The sequence below is a fragment of the Phytophthora cinnamomi genome (genome assembly GCF_018691715.1).
Source record: "Phytophthora cinnamomi strain GKB4 chromosome Unknown Contig26, whole genome shotgun sequence".
NCBI lineage: Eukaryota > Oomycota > Peronosporomycetes > Peronosporales > Peronosporaceae > Phytophthora > Phytophthora cinnamomi.
This window is the reverse complement of record NW_027150959.1, coordinates 1166743-1180303: the sequence shown is the minus strand read 5'-3', so window position 1 is coordinate 1180303 and position 13561 is coordinate 1166743. Positions and strand designations below refer to the sequence as shown.

The window sequence follows — 13561 nt, the reverse complement described above, 5'->3', positions numbered from 1 at the left end:
ATATGTATCAACCGATTCGATAGGTTTTTGCTCGCCACGCACATACGAATCGTGGCGAGTACACTTCCAGTAAACGACAGACTTGCCATGATCACTCGCCTTAGGAGGCTCTTCCATCCCCAATGCAGCTAACGTCTGAGCTGCTGCTCGAAACTCAGAAGAATACTCCCACGGGTCGTTTGGAAAGCCGATGAAAGCCCCCCACGTGACTTCGGCCTCGACTAAAGCGGCGTCGTTTGTGGATAGACTCCTGGATAGACGGATTTCCCACCTCGGATAGCGAAGGTGGTCTTTAGTACTCTGTCCTGACTGCATCCCTGGAAGCGAAAGCATTAATGCTGTGAATGCTTTGTTGTTCACACACGAAAGCAGCGTGAACAACTCCATGGCCTCTCGAAGTCGCTGGAGACTCGCTGCATCCTGCCGACCAAGGGTTCTCAGGGGAATCGTTAACGTATGCATAGCGTAATCTTCTGGGTAGACAAATGAGACTTTTAGAGGAGGCTGAGGAAATTTGGCGTCATTTTGGATCACACTGTCGGACAATGCAGACCGCCAAGATTCCAAGAACTCCCACTTGGTCGCCATAATTCGAACTGATTGCAAAATGAGCAGCACTCGGACTCTTCCTATCATTATCAACTCCAGAAGACAAGAAATGGCCGTGATAGAAGCAATTTGACCGGGATCGAATTACATACAATTCCGTTTTTTTTTTCCTTTTTCGATGGTTGCATCGCTTTTCTCTTCGTTGGAGAGCTACTTCATGGCATGAAAATATCATTAAAATAAAACTCAGGCTTACTGGAGACGTGTGCAATCTCAAGTGTTTTTCACGCTAGTGATGCCTACATGTACTATTTGGTGCACTGTACACTGTACACACCGTGAAGGGCAACAACAAAATGAATCCTAGCCTAGGCCCACAGCCACGAAGTACACTGTAGATATGCCCGCGACAGCGGAGCAGGTGGCAATAATCATCCTGTCACATACTTTACTTCGCTGCTGCAGGACACAGCGAACTTTTCATACTTTTGTCGAACTCTATCGAGATGAATACCTCGTCTTCTTCCAGCAGAGGGAGCGACCACACACCAGTGTGCTAAGCAAAAACCCGGCACTCGTCACTTTTTCTCGCGAGTTGAGCGTATCACGCCCCAAATGAAGCTCCAGGTGTGATATTGATGTCCACGCAAGTGCCGTTGCCGCATCCGAGATGGCTGCACATTTCATCCAGAGCCCTCAGTGATTATTAAATAGATTCAATGTGCTTACGGACGTACGGGCACACCTAGTAGTAGCTCAGACTCGCACAACTGGAAGGACGATGGCATTAAACAGGCTTCGAAATTGAACATGAACTGGCGTCGATGTATCCGCCAATTTAACAAGTTTCTGTCGGCCGTTGATAAGTGAATCCTGGACCCCACATGCTCAGTAAATAGCTTGCTCGTCATGGACACATGCTTTACTTGACGCTTCTAGCATCAATGCCTCTACCTTCTGGGCTGCTACGGATCATCAGATGAGCCGAAGAAAGCACCCCACGTGATTTCAGCCTGGGAAACAGCGACTTCGTTTGGCGACAATGTTCCAACTAGCTGAATTTTCCATTTTGGCAAATAAGTTGTGTGTTGAGAAGTCCACGAAGGCTCGATCCCTGCCGATGAAAACATTATCTAGGTAAAGGCTTTGTTGTTGACAACTGTAAGCAGGGTGAACAGTCTCCATAGCCTTTCAAAATGGCCTTGCATCTTGCTGACTACAGTCGTCTCCGCGAAGCCCGAAACAAACACACAGTGTCGTTGTTAAGTTGCTTCTTGGGTAAGCAAACGTGTGTTCAATGGCTTGTACGACATCACATTGTTCATGAGAAATCAAAGCATTATGACTACGAAAGCAGAAGGGAGTTCGAAGAGTGCAGAATCTTGGTACTACCGTGGATGCACGTGTATGCGGAGATCTAGCGCACTAAATCTTTAAAAAGTCAAAGGCCACTTTTTGCCGTCGAAGCACGACCTCATACGGTCCCGCGTAGTATGATGCACGACCCACATGAAGCACGACCCACATGAGTCAGTCTTCGAGATTGGCCCGATGCCTTTCAGTGAATTCGTTGGGAAACGGAATCTCAAATAGACAGTTATGCTTTTTTTTTTTTTTTTTTTTTTTGGGGGGGGGGGGGGGGGGGGGGTACGTCACGTACCGTACTACGTGTGGCGTGCACCTGCTTTTGATTTGAGGGTTCCAGTGACGCATTCAACAGTCTGAGAAATGCTTTGTTGTTGACGAATGAAAGCATCAGGAATATCTGAGTATCTTCTCGAATTCTCTAACGCTTTGACAAACCTGGGCAGCCATTCTAGCATGATACCTGGTTCGTTGGGTATGCGTACGAAAAAGAAAAACAGGGGCGGATCCACATGCATGATGTGCGTTCTAAAAGTGCTCGACTTCCCTTAGTTGCATGGTCGTGTCTGCTTCCAAGCAAGTCCGAGACGAGGAAAAATTTAAAGTCCTATGAGGAGTGAGGTTGCCGGTAACGAGAAGTTCCTGTCGCCAAGCGGCCGTGTAGCCTCACAGCAGGCGCTCAGGATGAAGCCTCCACTCATCCTGTCTTCTGCTTCTTCGACACGTGCTCCTCCTGTTCATTTGGAGCTCGGCCAAAAACCTCGTTCAGCTGCTGCGACACCCGAATGAAGGTCGTACGCTGCCAAAGAGAAACAAAAGTGGCGTTAGTTCACTTGTCAGGTCCAGCATCACACCGATCGACGTTGCGGTTTGTCGTACCTTGCTGATTTCCTTGAGTTTGCTGGCTCCCACGTACGTACACGTCGAGCGTACGCCGCCCAGGATCTCCTTGCAGGTGGCGGCGACGGCGCCACGGTACGGCACCGTCACGCTCTTGCCCTCGGAGGCTCGGTACTCGGCCACGCCGCCATTGTGCTTCTTCATGGCCTCGGACGAGCTCATGCCGTAGAACTTTTTGAAGAGCTGGCCGTTGACCTCGATCTTGTCGCCGCCGCTCTCGTCGTGGCCGGCGAGCATGCCTCCGAGCATGACAAAGTCCGCTCCGGCACCGAAGGCCTTGGCCACGTCTCCGGGGCACGTGCAGCCTCCGTCCGAGATGACGTGGCCGTTGAGGCCGTGCGCGGCGTCGGCGCACTCGAGCACGGCCGAGAGCTGCGGGTAGCCCACGCCCGTCTGCTTGCGAGTGGTGCACACGGAGCCCGGGCCGATGCCGACCTTGATGATGTCGGCGCCCGAGAGCAGCAGCTCCTCCACCATCTCGCCGGTCACGACGTTGCCGGCGATGATTGTGTGCTCCGGGAAGGCGGCGCGCACGTTGCGCACAGCCTGCACGAAGAACTCCGAGTAGCCGTTGGCCACGTCCAGGCAGATGAAACGGATGTCCGGGTGGCTCTTGAGCACGGCCGTGATGCGCTCCAGGTCGGCGGCGCTGGAGCCAGCGCTCACGGCCACCGTGGGGAGCACGTCCGCGTGCTTGGCCGCGAAGTCCGCCCAGTCGGCGGGCGAGTAGTGCTTGTGCACGCACGTGATGAACTGGAACTTGGCCAGCTCCACGGCCATCTCGAAGGTGCCCACGGTGTCCATGTTGGCGGCGATCACGGGCTGCAGCAGCCAGCGGTCAACAGTGAGTCAGGCACCAGCTAGCGAGAGCAAGAGAGAGGGGAGAGCGGCGGACGCACCACGCCGGCCCACGTGCGCTTCGAGTTGCGGAAGCGGAACTCGCGCTGCACGTCCACCTGGGAGCGGCTCTTGAGCGTGCTGCGCTTGGGGCGGATGAGCACGTCCTTGAAGTCCAGGCGGACCTCGGTCTCGATGCGCGGCATCTCGGGGCTTGCGCTTCTTCGTCGCTTGCGTCCGAGGCAGCAAAATGCGGAATGAGGAGGCTGACGTGGCGGCGGCAAAGGTGCAACGTCGCAGTGGCGGCTCGCATTCAGTCTTCAAGCTGTGAAGTAACGCGCCAAACACCTTCGTAATTGCATATATCGGACTTAGAGGACGGGTGATATGTTGGCCTTTGTATGCAAACCTGGCAGAGTCGATGCAAGTGCAGCAACGATAGGTAGCGTTACTTTCTCGTTCACCTAGTCGCCCACTTCAACGTGTGAAGTAGGCGCATTGTCGCATCCGGCTGACGACCACTTGCTGCCCGATGGACGCTGCTTTACAACTTCCGACTGCGAGTGGAGTAGGCTGGTAGTGGGAGAGTTGAACACAAGCACGTTCCTCCAACCCATTTCGCGCTGCAGGTTCATGATCTATCGACTTCATTGCGAACAGTAAATTGTCATCCGATATTTCTTTTTTCACAATGGAACTAATCATGAGAAGTCAATTGAACGTTTTAGCCATTCCGGGCCAATGCGCTATCAGTTGGGCGTTGCCATACATAGGTTAAGTGCACCTAACACTACCTCAACTTGGGCCCAAGTTCTTGGCAAGTGGCAATTGTAAGACTGCCCCCTCCCCCCACAATGGACAGTTTAAACGTTCTTAAAAAAAACTGTTTAAACGCCCCATCGAACGTTTTAAACGTTCTTAAACCCCGAACGAACGAACGTTCGTTCGATTGGTACAGGGTACCAATATCTTCTACATTACAGCAACATGCCAATTAGCGACCTGCTTGTCAAGTCTTATTAATACTTATTACGACTTTTTACGGGTGGGTGTCCGTAGAAACAGTTTACACGTTCCAATAAAAACGATAAAAACGCTACGAACTTTTTAAATGTTCGTCAACGAACTGTTTTTACTAATTCTGCCCTATTTGCCACTCAACCCGCCACACACACTGCGGGCGAATCTCTCTTTTACCAAGAATACCTCTTTCCGACAGGAGCTGCGCGGCGCCTCCGACTTCGGGACCGAATCTTGGCGAGCCCGCGGTTGTTTGTGCCAAGGCTGTCTCTAGGATTCTCGTTTCATTGGCGCCCCCCCCCCCCCCTCCTCCCCGGGAATGTCGCTTGAGTCCATAGGTCACAGATTACAGCTAACGCAACACAAACATACGTGTATGTGGTGACCGATGGTTATCTGACTGTTACTCGTCTTCACACTTCGAAATTGTCAACCAACTGCTCGGAGCTACAGTTTCAAGGCACCACTCGCGATTGCTTTCGGAGAGAGAGGGCCACGCATCGCCTTGCCTCATGCCTCGTGATCATGGGACCCTCCAACGTCGGGGTGTTCTCTTACTAATCTAACTGTTTGAGATGCAATGTATGATGTGTAGAATACGAGTGTAGAAGACTTGGGTAGGAGAGCGTAACGGAACGCTTGGGGCCGTCCTATCATGCGGCTTCAGTGTGTGTCAAGGTCATGCACGAGTACTCTTTCTTCTCTAACTTGGTCAAGGTCAGACACGATTGCTGCGCTTCGAGGTCAGACAAGACTACGCTTTCTGCTTTAACTTGTATGCATTCATGAAGCTGAGCTAGCAAATGTTCTACATCTTCATTCACCGAAGAAGTTGAACAGTTTGCTTCTTCAGCGCCAACGCACGGACGCTTCTCACGATGCGCATGCAAGAGCCGACGTCTCGCCAATTTACGCTTATTTTCAACCATTTTGCTACACAGAGAAGTGAACTGATAGTCCTACCAAGTCCCACATCCTATTTCAGAAATTACATGATACACACACTGTCCTCCCAGACTAAAGCTTTGCCTCTAGTTTACATGAACTCTACCCAGTATATACTACTCACGTATGTCATTTTGACACAACATACACATGGTTGAGGCCGATTTTTTTACACAATAGGTTTACTGCTTGCATTGCATTGACATTCGTTAGATTAAATATATAGATCGGTATGACTACATCCTTAGACCTGTTCATTGACAAATAATGAAGCACCTCGAAGATTAAACTTGGCCTCCATTTTCATATTCGACTTCATTGTTTTCAATGCGCGTGAAGCAAATTCGTTAAGTACGAAATTGGGTTGTTCTTTCTCGTGAAATAATATGTGGCGGTACAGTATACCGTATGGACGAGTTTGCTATACTCGTCCATTTGGAAAGGTGGAACCGAAAAAGGATGCAAGATTTGCGCAGGGTCGCACATGGATGACAGTCAACTGAAATAGTGGGTGTTACAGCCTCCACTATGAGTCCTACATTGCCATCTACAAAGAACCAGCTTATATATACTGTATACATGCAAGCTGCTTCCCGCGATACGACACTGTCTGTCCTTCATATTTCATTAAACTCAGTATATCTGCCGGTCAAATCCGATTTGTATCTGCACGTTCTGTGCGGGTATAGTGCGTGACGGCGTCAGCAGTCTGTACAGCATGATTACACACCACGCGTGCATTAGTGTTTACGCCAGGGAGTTCACGCTGAGGACTGACAGAATTGGAGTAGCTACAGAGACAAATTTGTGACAAGCTGTTATTTTGGATACTTATAAAGGGACTCCGACGCCGAGTCATGTGCATTCAACTAGTCTGTATGTCCACTTAGCAAACCGTATCGTGAAAATACTGTCTGCTGAGTATAATAATAGAGTCGATCAAGGCAAATCTATTGGATGCATAGAGACCACTATGCTGTTGCTGCACTGTTTATTATGAAGATACTTGTCTATTAAAGCGACGAATTTGACTTGCTAAATATCATTGTAAACAATAATACTGTTTTCTATAGCAAGTGTTCCCTTATTGTTATGTTTCTTAAAAACATAAAAGTTAAAACAGGCTACAATACAAAATCACATACAATAGGCTATTTTTTCTGACCTCGCTGCTTCATATCTTTGATTACGATTTTGTTACCCATAATCAGGGTTTACAGTAATCCGACTGATCACGATTTATAGTACACCCGACTGGGCAAAACAGTGCTACAGTAGCAGTACTATTATTTCTGTAACAAGTAGTTTGCACATTTTCATACCATCTGATACGACAGTATTTAGTAGTTCACTCCGCCGGACCTGCAGTACTGTTCTGTACTACCGACAATCACGGGGATTGGGGACGCCTGTGTCGGCCGCATAGGCTGTGGTTTGCGCATGTGAGGCTCACTCGGTCATTATTCAATCTTCCTTCTAACCCCCAGAGAGCCTTCCTACGATCTCAATGCCTAAGTCGACCTCTCACGGCCCTGTCTTCCGTTTGGGGCTGCGCAGACACGTGCTGGAGCTCATCGAGACGAGCTTGGCGTCGCCCGCGGTCTCTGTCTCGATGTTGCCGCCGTAAGAGCGCGTCCCTGCTCAGATAGTTGCACCCAGTGCTAGGCCGGCCGTGCTCACCGTTCAAGCGTCTCAAGCAACAGAGGTCAGACCCGGTCGGAAAGATCTAGATGCCCCCCCCCCCCTCCCCGTTGGCCCCGCTCTTCCCTGCTCTACCTTATTTAAAGGTATGTCGCTTCGCTCGCGCTGGTGTCTCGTCATCGACTTCTGAGTGTTCTGCAACGCGAACGATTTACAAGCGGGACGTCGTCACCCTCCTGGACGTCGTCTCCGCTATTCACTAGCGACTGCGTAACATTAAGCTGATGTCGCTGTTCGTGCTCATGAGCGCCACCTCAACGTGCGTAAGCCTCAATTGTTTTTTTTTTATTTGTATTGTAGTCACTTAGGTACACTAACGACTTCTAATACAAAGTACCTGCCTCCGCTCGTTTGCGTCGTCAGCAAGCTGTCACCCTTCGTGGGTGTAGTCCCTTGCGGGGAGACTAATCTGCTCTGTAATTTGATCTTCTGTATGTGCAGCTCCATTCGTCCAGTGTTGAAGGTCGTTATTAAAATGGCTCAAAGCTGATGGCCAGAGCGCATTCGGTTTTCCACCAGCCTCAAGCGTGGTCTGCCTGCTGCGGCCCGTGTCCATCGCCATATTCGCCAAAGCATCAGCCGGAAAGCCTCAGTTGTTAGACCTTTATGGAGGGTTTCGGAGGTCGATCTTGGTCCAAATACTGTATTTGGTGAATTTTCGACCGGCAGTAGTTCAGTAGTACTATTGTATTGTTACTATACTAGTTTCGAATCCATGAGATAATCTACAAAGTACTATAGTAGTTTATGAAGTAGTACCTGCGAACTACTTACAGTAATATGGAAAAGTGCCAGTGCACTGTCAATCCCTGCCCGTAATACAGTAGACCAGAGTGGAAGGCGCAGCGCCCACTTGCACGCCATTCCTCATTTACTCACTTCCTCGGACAGTAGCCCTTCAGTAGCACCAGAAAGGCGCCGGCACACGACTCGCATGAACTGTTTCGTGTTGCTGGTGGTGGTTATCATATCATCATCAGGCGCCACCACTGTCTCCACATTGGAGAAATCCCAACCAGACTTTCTCACCAAGGCAATTGAAGGCACTACTCCAGCCTCTCCTCATTCTGTCACGGGTGGAAACAAGCTTATGTCGGTAGTACGGGCTTTGAGTATTAGCGACGCAGGAGAGACCGACAAAGACAACCGTGGTGATATTCCAGAAAACGAAGAGAGGCTGTTTGAATTGTCGAATGGAGTATCAAAGCTCGCTCACCTGGTATCAAGCATCAACCCGACTGCGCAGAAGCTGGCCTTTAGACTGTGGTTGGAGGTCGGCACAAACCCAAAAGATGTTTTCAAGCTTTTAAATTTGAAGCAACTCGTACGCGCAGCAACGAAGCTCGACGATAACCCGACGCTGCTCGAGTGGCTCAGATATTCGGTTGCGTATAGGGAGAAACACGGAGGAGACCACTTGTTTCAAGACGGCGAAATATACTTGATGTTAGCGAAGAGGGTGCCGGAAGCAGAGGTGGCAACATTTTTCCAGTCGCTAAAAAGTATGCCCGACCTGAAGGTGCTGGGTGAGAACCTCCAGAAGACAATACTTTGCGTGGTGGAACACAGGCTTTGAGCTAAAACAGGTCGAGAAAATGTTGGAGATCACAGACTCGACAAAGACGCTCGACCTGAAGAATTTGGTTTATTTGGGTTACGTCCAGGTGTGGCTTGGCAACACCAGAATTGTACTGTGACAAATCAGCTGAAACTGTTTTCATGGGGGGATGGATGGAGAGGAGTTTTCGTACATCGGAGATGGGATTTACGGTATTCTGGAAATGCAGTATTGTCCGCTATATGGAAGCGTTCAACAAGAATTTTAATTCACATTCTGGAAGTTTTCATTTTTATCAAGTCTTTCGGTTATTCATACTTTTCGTTTGTTTAGTTTTAGGTTGTCGTAAAACATTATGTATGCACTGCCACCACGAACAATGATTATTCGCGTTCTATCTCTTCGTGTGGTTAATGTAACGCAGAGACAGCATCGACAGCACTCGGAAGATGAAGATAGCCGCGAACACGTAGCCGAAGTTCGCCCAGCGATCATCGTAGTTGTAGCTAAACGTTCCCTCAATAAAGCCCTTCACTGTCGTGTGCGACACAGTAATCGGAGTCTCAGTCAACGGCTGACACCCGAGGTTTGAGCCGATGTTCTCGTACTGGCTCAGTGACTCGTTCCACGTCGGTTCCTCTGGGCAATCACAGAATACAAGTGCCGTCAAGATGGCGACACTGAATCGTTGAGGCACGATCGTGTACAGCCACTTGTAGCCCTCGGGGATCGATGACGACGGCGGATTGAATCCAGCGAACAGCAGGAAGATCGAGTTGATAAGCGCGCCCATGACGGCGGCCACTTCGATACTCGGGAACGCGTGGATCAGCAGTTGAGCGAAATACATCTGGCCCAATACGAACAGCGATACGTGCACCCAGTACAACACCGCCGTGGTGAATCCTTGGAAGCCAACCATCGGGTAGAAAATCACTGTAAACAGCAGACACTGGCCGAACACGTACGGGATCTCCACCACCGTCGTCGCCACGAAGTACCACAACGCATTATACGTTTGCGCCGCGCGCTCACGGTAAAAAGCGGCGCGGTCGTTCGAGTACACAGGGAGGGTTCCCATGAAGCCAGCCATAGCCATGAACAGCGTCGACATGAAGACCAGACCGACACCACCCATGAGACCGCTGTACGTCGAGTAATCCACACTTAGGAAGGCCAAACCACAGATAATAGCGACGCCAAGCACGATGGCAAAACGGGTCAAGTTGAACGCTGGTGTACGCCAGTACAGTGCGAAGAACCGCTTCATCAGGAAGTACATCTGGGTCGAGCCCTTCGACGCGCGCTTCTTCATGAACGTCACCTCCGGCCAGTCAGGAGACGTCGTCGTGATGCCAGGTTGGTGCAGCATATCGTCCATCATACGCTTCTCCTCGCTCTTGGAAAAAATATCCACAAAGTCCAGGTCTCGAGCGCGTCCGCTGCTGACGCCGGCGCCAATAACTTCAAGCATCCACGTTGCAGGGTTTTGCTTCGGAGGGCACGGCTTCACACCGGGGATTGCCTCCAGATATTTCACCAACTTCTGGCATCGGTCGCCCAACTCGCCAACAAACACCGATTGGCCTCCACGCTTGAGCAGGATCAAGTGGTCGAATAGGAAGAAGACATCCGACGATGGCTGATGAATCGTGCAGACAATTGTTCTGCCGCTGTCTGCCACCTTCCGGACGCCGTCCATGATCACCTTCGCCGAGTGAGCATCCAGACCGCTTGTGGGCTCATCCAGGAACAAAATACTTGGTTGAGCCGCCAGCTCCACGCCGATCGTCAGTCGCTTCATCTGCTCTTGAGAGCTACCGCGAACAATTTGGTCCGCGATGTCGTGCATATCCAGCAAGTCGAGGCATTCCTCCACGGTATCATATTTCTTGCTGTCCGGGACACTGCTGTCCTGACGCAGGAATGCACTGAATGTTAGCGCCTCACGCATCGTGGACGCTTCCGAGTGGATATCCATTTGCTCGCAGTACCCGGTTGCACGACGAATGGCCAAGTCATTTGCCTCATGACCATTTAAGTAGATCTTACCCTTGATAGTGCCCTCCGTCTTACGTCCGGCGATCACGTCCATCAGTGTTGTTTTGCCAGCACCAGTCGATCCCATCAATGCCGTCAGTGTGCCAGGCGTGGCATAGCCGTTAATGCCCTTGAGCAAGTCGAGACTTTCCTTCGGATTAGTCGGGTCGGGAACTGTGTACCACAGGTCGGTGAACGCGATCGTGACGGGGACGAAGTTCTTCTCACGTCGAGGAACATCCACCATCACTTCATCGTGAGACGTATCCGAGTTGGTATCATCCGAGTGTTTGGGCGTCGTAGCCAGCGCGTACCCGTCCTGCGCTTCATCCTTGATCTCCTTCGGAAGCAGTTGAATATTCGTCGGAGCCAGGTACCGCCGGTACTCGAGCAGATACATGCTGAGAACTAACAGGAACACGTAAAAGAGAATCATGAAGATGGCACCAGTCCACAGCCACGTCTTGCTCGAAGGTACGCCAAACTGGTCCAGGTAGTACTCGCCCATGTTCATGTTGAACTCAGAACAGTAGTTGACGCCTCCATACTCGCACACGTTGTACTTCGACGACCGATACTCATTCACCGACAGCGCGCGCATGCACCAACCGATCGGGTTGATCCAATAGATCCACACGAGATAGTCCGGGATTTGGCTTTTGGGCTGCACGAAGCCGGCGAAGATAATGATGAACACGATCGAGAACGACGACATCGGCTTTGCAATGTCCAGGTTCGGGCACATTGCTGTCAGAGCGAAGAACCACGTTGACAAGACCAGGTTTGTGAGCACCAACAGAATCAAGTAAATGAAGTACGCGCCGACGTTCGCAACGAAGCCGCACATCCAGTACACGAGCGAGCCGAAGATCAGAATCTCGAATACGGACGGCGGCATCAGTGCAATCGAGTAGCCGATAACATACGATGCCGTCTGGTAGAAGTTCGCACCCCGCTGCTTGTAGAAGATCTCGCGAGCCTCCATGAACACAGGGATCTGCGAGCCTTGGCTCAAGGACATGAACATCACGGCCTGGAAAATTACACCCAACATGACCTGTACGTTCGTCGGGTCGACCTGGTAGAAAGTGCTGCCGTAGATCAGACCCATGATACAAGTCATAGCCACTCGACTGGCAACGTACGCCTTATTTCGCCACAAGATCGTCATGTGGCGAATGCTCAGAGCTGCAGTGTTCTGCCAGAACCCTTCACGAAATTCCGGCACGGGATCCATGTATTCACTCATGTGCTTTTCCAGCTCAGGCTCCATCGGAGCCTCGATCATACCAACCAAGTCAGCGTAAACGCGAGATTGGACGAAGTGCTCGGCAAACTCATTAGCGGCACGAGGATGCTTTATCATTCCGACAGGGAGAGCTACCTCGTATTGATGCTGCAAACGCGTGCCCAAATCAAGCAGGTAGTCGGCGATATCGCGATCCGGAGGACACTTGAATCCCAGGCTCTCGAAGTACGGCAGCACTCGGTCACGGGGGCCGTGATACATCACTTCACCCTCGTTCATGATCAACACGTAGTCGAACAGAGCGAACACCTCTGGGGCCGGCTGAAGCAACGAGATCGCAACTGCCTTGTACAATGTCTTGGCGATGTTGCGCTGCGTGCAGATGATATCGTACGTCGCAGCACTATCAAGACCAGTGCTAATTTCGTCCATCAGGCTCACGTACTTCATGCCGAACTCCATCTCGCCTGTCGTCACACGCTTGCGCTCGCCACCCGAAACACCTCGAACGAGTGTATTGCCAATGATCGTATTCTCGCAGTCCTGAAGACCAAGCTGGCCAATGACGATATCCGGATAGTTTTTGTAGTACGCCTTTGCTGCCTCTAGCGCTGCTAAGTTTTCCTCGACGGAACCCTTTGCAAACGTATCCGCGCCCTTCTCCGAGAGACCGCCACCAACGAACTTGTGTGCATACTCCAGGGTCTCACGGGTCGTCAATGTAGCAAAATGTCGATCGGTCTGAGGAACGTACTCGACGAACTGAGGTACACGATTGATGATCTCCTTCTGAGGCACGCCGTTGTATGTGACCTCACCCTCCACTGTGATGTTGCTCTCCACAGGGAACTGGCCTGACAGCATCTTCATCAAGGCGGACTTGCCCGATCCAGGCTGCCCAAGCACTAGCGTGATCGTACCCGGCTTGAATACGCCGCTCGCGTTCTTCACGATTTCCTTGCGGACAACGCGGCGCAGTGGGGATATCCGCGCGAACGCCTTGGCGACCGTGTTGAAGAGCGTCGGCAGCTCGGACTTTGCGGTGACATCCTCGGTGATCGTGATGTCGGCCGTCACCGACAAGTTCTTGTAGCGGACTTCGAGCTGCGGCATCTCGCTACCGATTGCCGGCTCGAGCGTCGAAGCCATGAAGCGGTTGAGCTCCTCGGGCCCCTTCGCGAGCATGCTCGCGCCCGACTCGAGGCTGATGGCGGGCAGAGTTGCCGGCATGGCTGTCGAAGCTGCTGACCCAAGCAGAGCGATGGAATTCTACTTGTCTTTCTCTTAGATCTTCTCTTGAGCGAGCCGATTTCAGAATGAGCGTTTGCAGGCGGGCGATCCGAAGCGGAGGCATGGTTCTATGCATCGGCGCACTCGTAGCTCCGCGTGTGCGAGCA

General features: G+C 51.2%; 2 protein-coding genes across 3 annotated transcripts; both read right to left on the bottom strand.

Annotated features, from left to right (window-relative positions):
• Positions 1–2611: 2611 nt before the first annotated feature.
• Positions 2612–3857, bottom strand: IUM83_08804 (GMP reductase; the record flags this gene model as incomplete). The annotated part of the gene is made up of 3 exons (XM_067933200.1): positions 2612–2713; positions 2794–3636; positions 3714–3857. 3 exons carry the CDS (start codon positions 3855–3857, stop codon positions 2612–2614), a joined length of 1089 nt encoding a protein of 362 aa, XP_067794287.1.
• A 5412-nt stretch (positions 3858–9269) lies between these two features.
• IUM83_08803 (pleiotropic drug resistance protein ABC superfamily) lies at positions 9270–13349 on the bottom strand (the record flags this gene model as incomplete). Of its 2 annotated transcripts, XM_067933199.1 has the most annotated exons (3): positions 9270–10421; positions 10536–12631; positions 12704–13349. In XM_067933199.1, the coding sequence occupies 3 exons, from the start codon at positions 13347–13349 to the stop codon at positions 9270–9272; spliced, it is 3894 nt and encodes a 1297-aa protein (XP_067794155.1). The 2 variants fall into 2 exon arrangements, with proteins under 2 accessions (XP_067794155.1, XP_067794156.1); XM_067933198.1 differs by having other exon boundaries at positions 9270–12631.
• Positions 13350–13561: the final 212 nt, after the last annotated feature.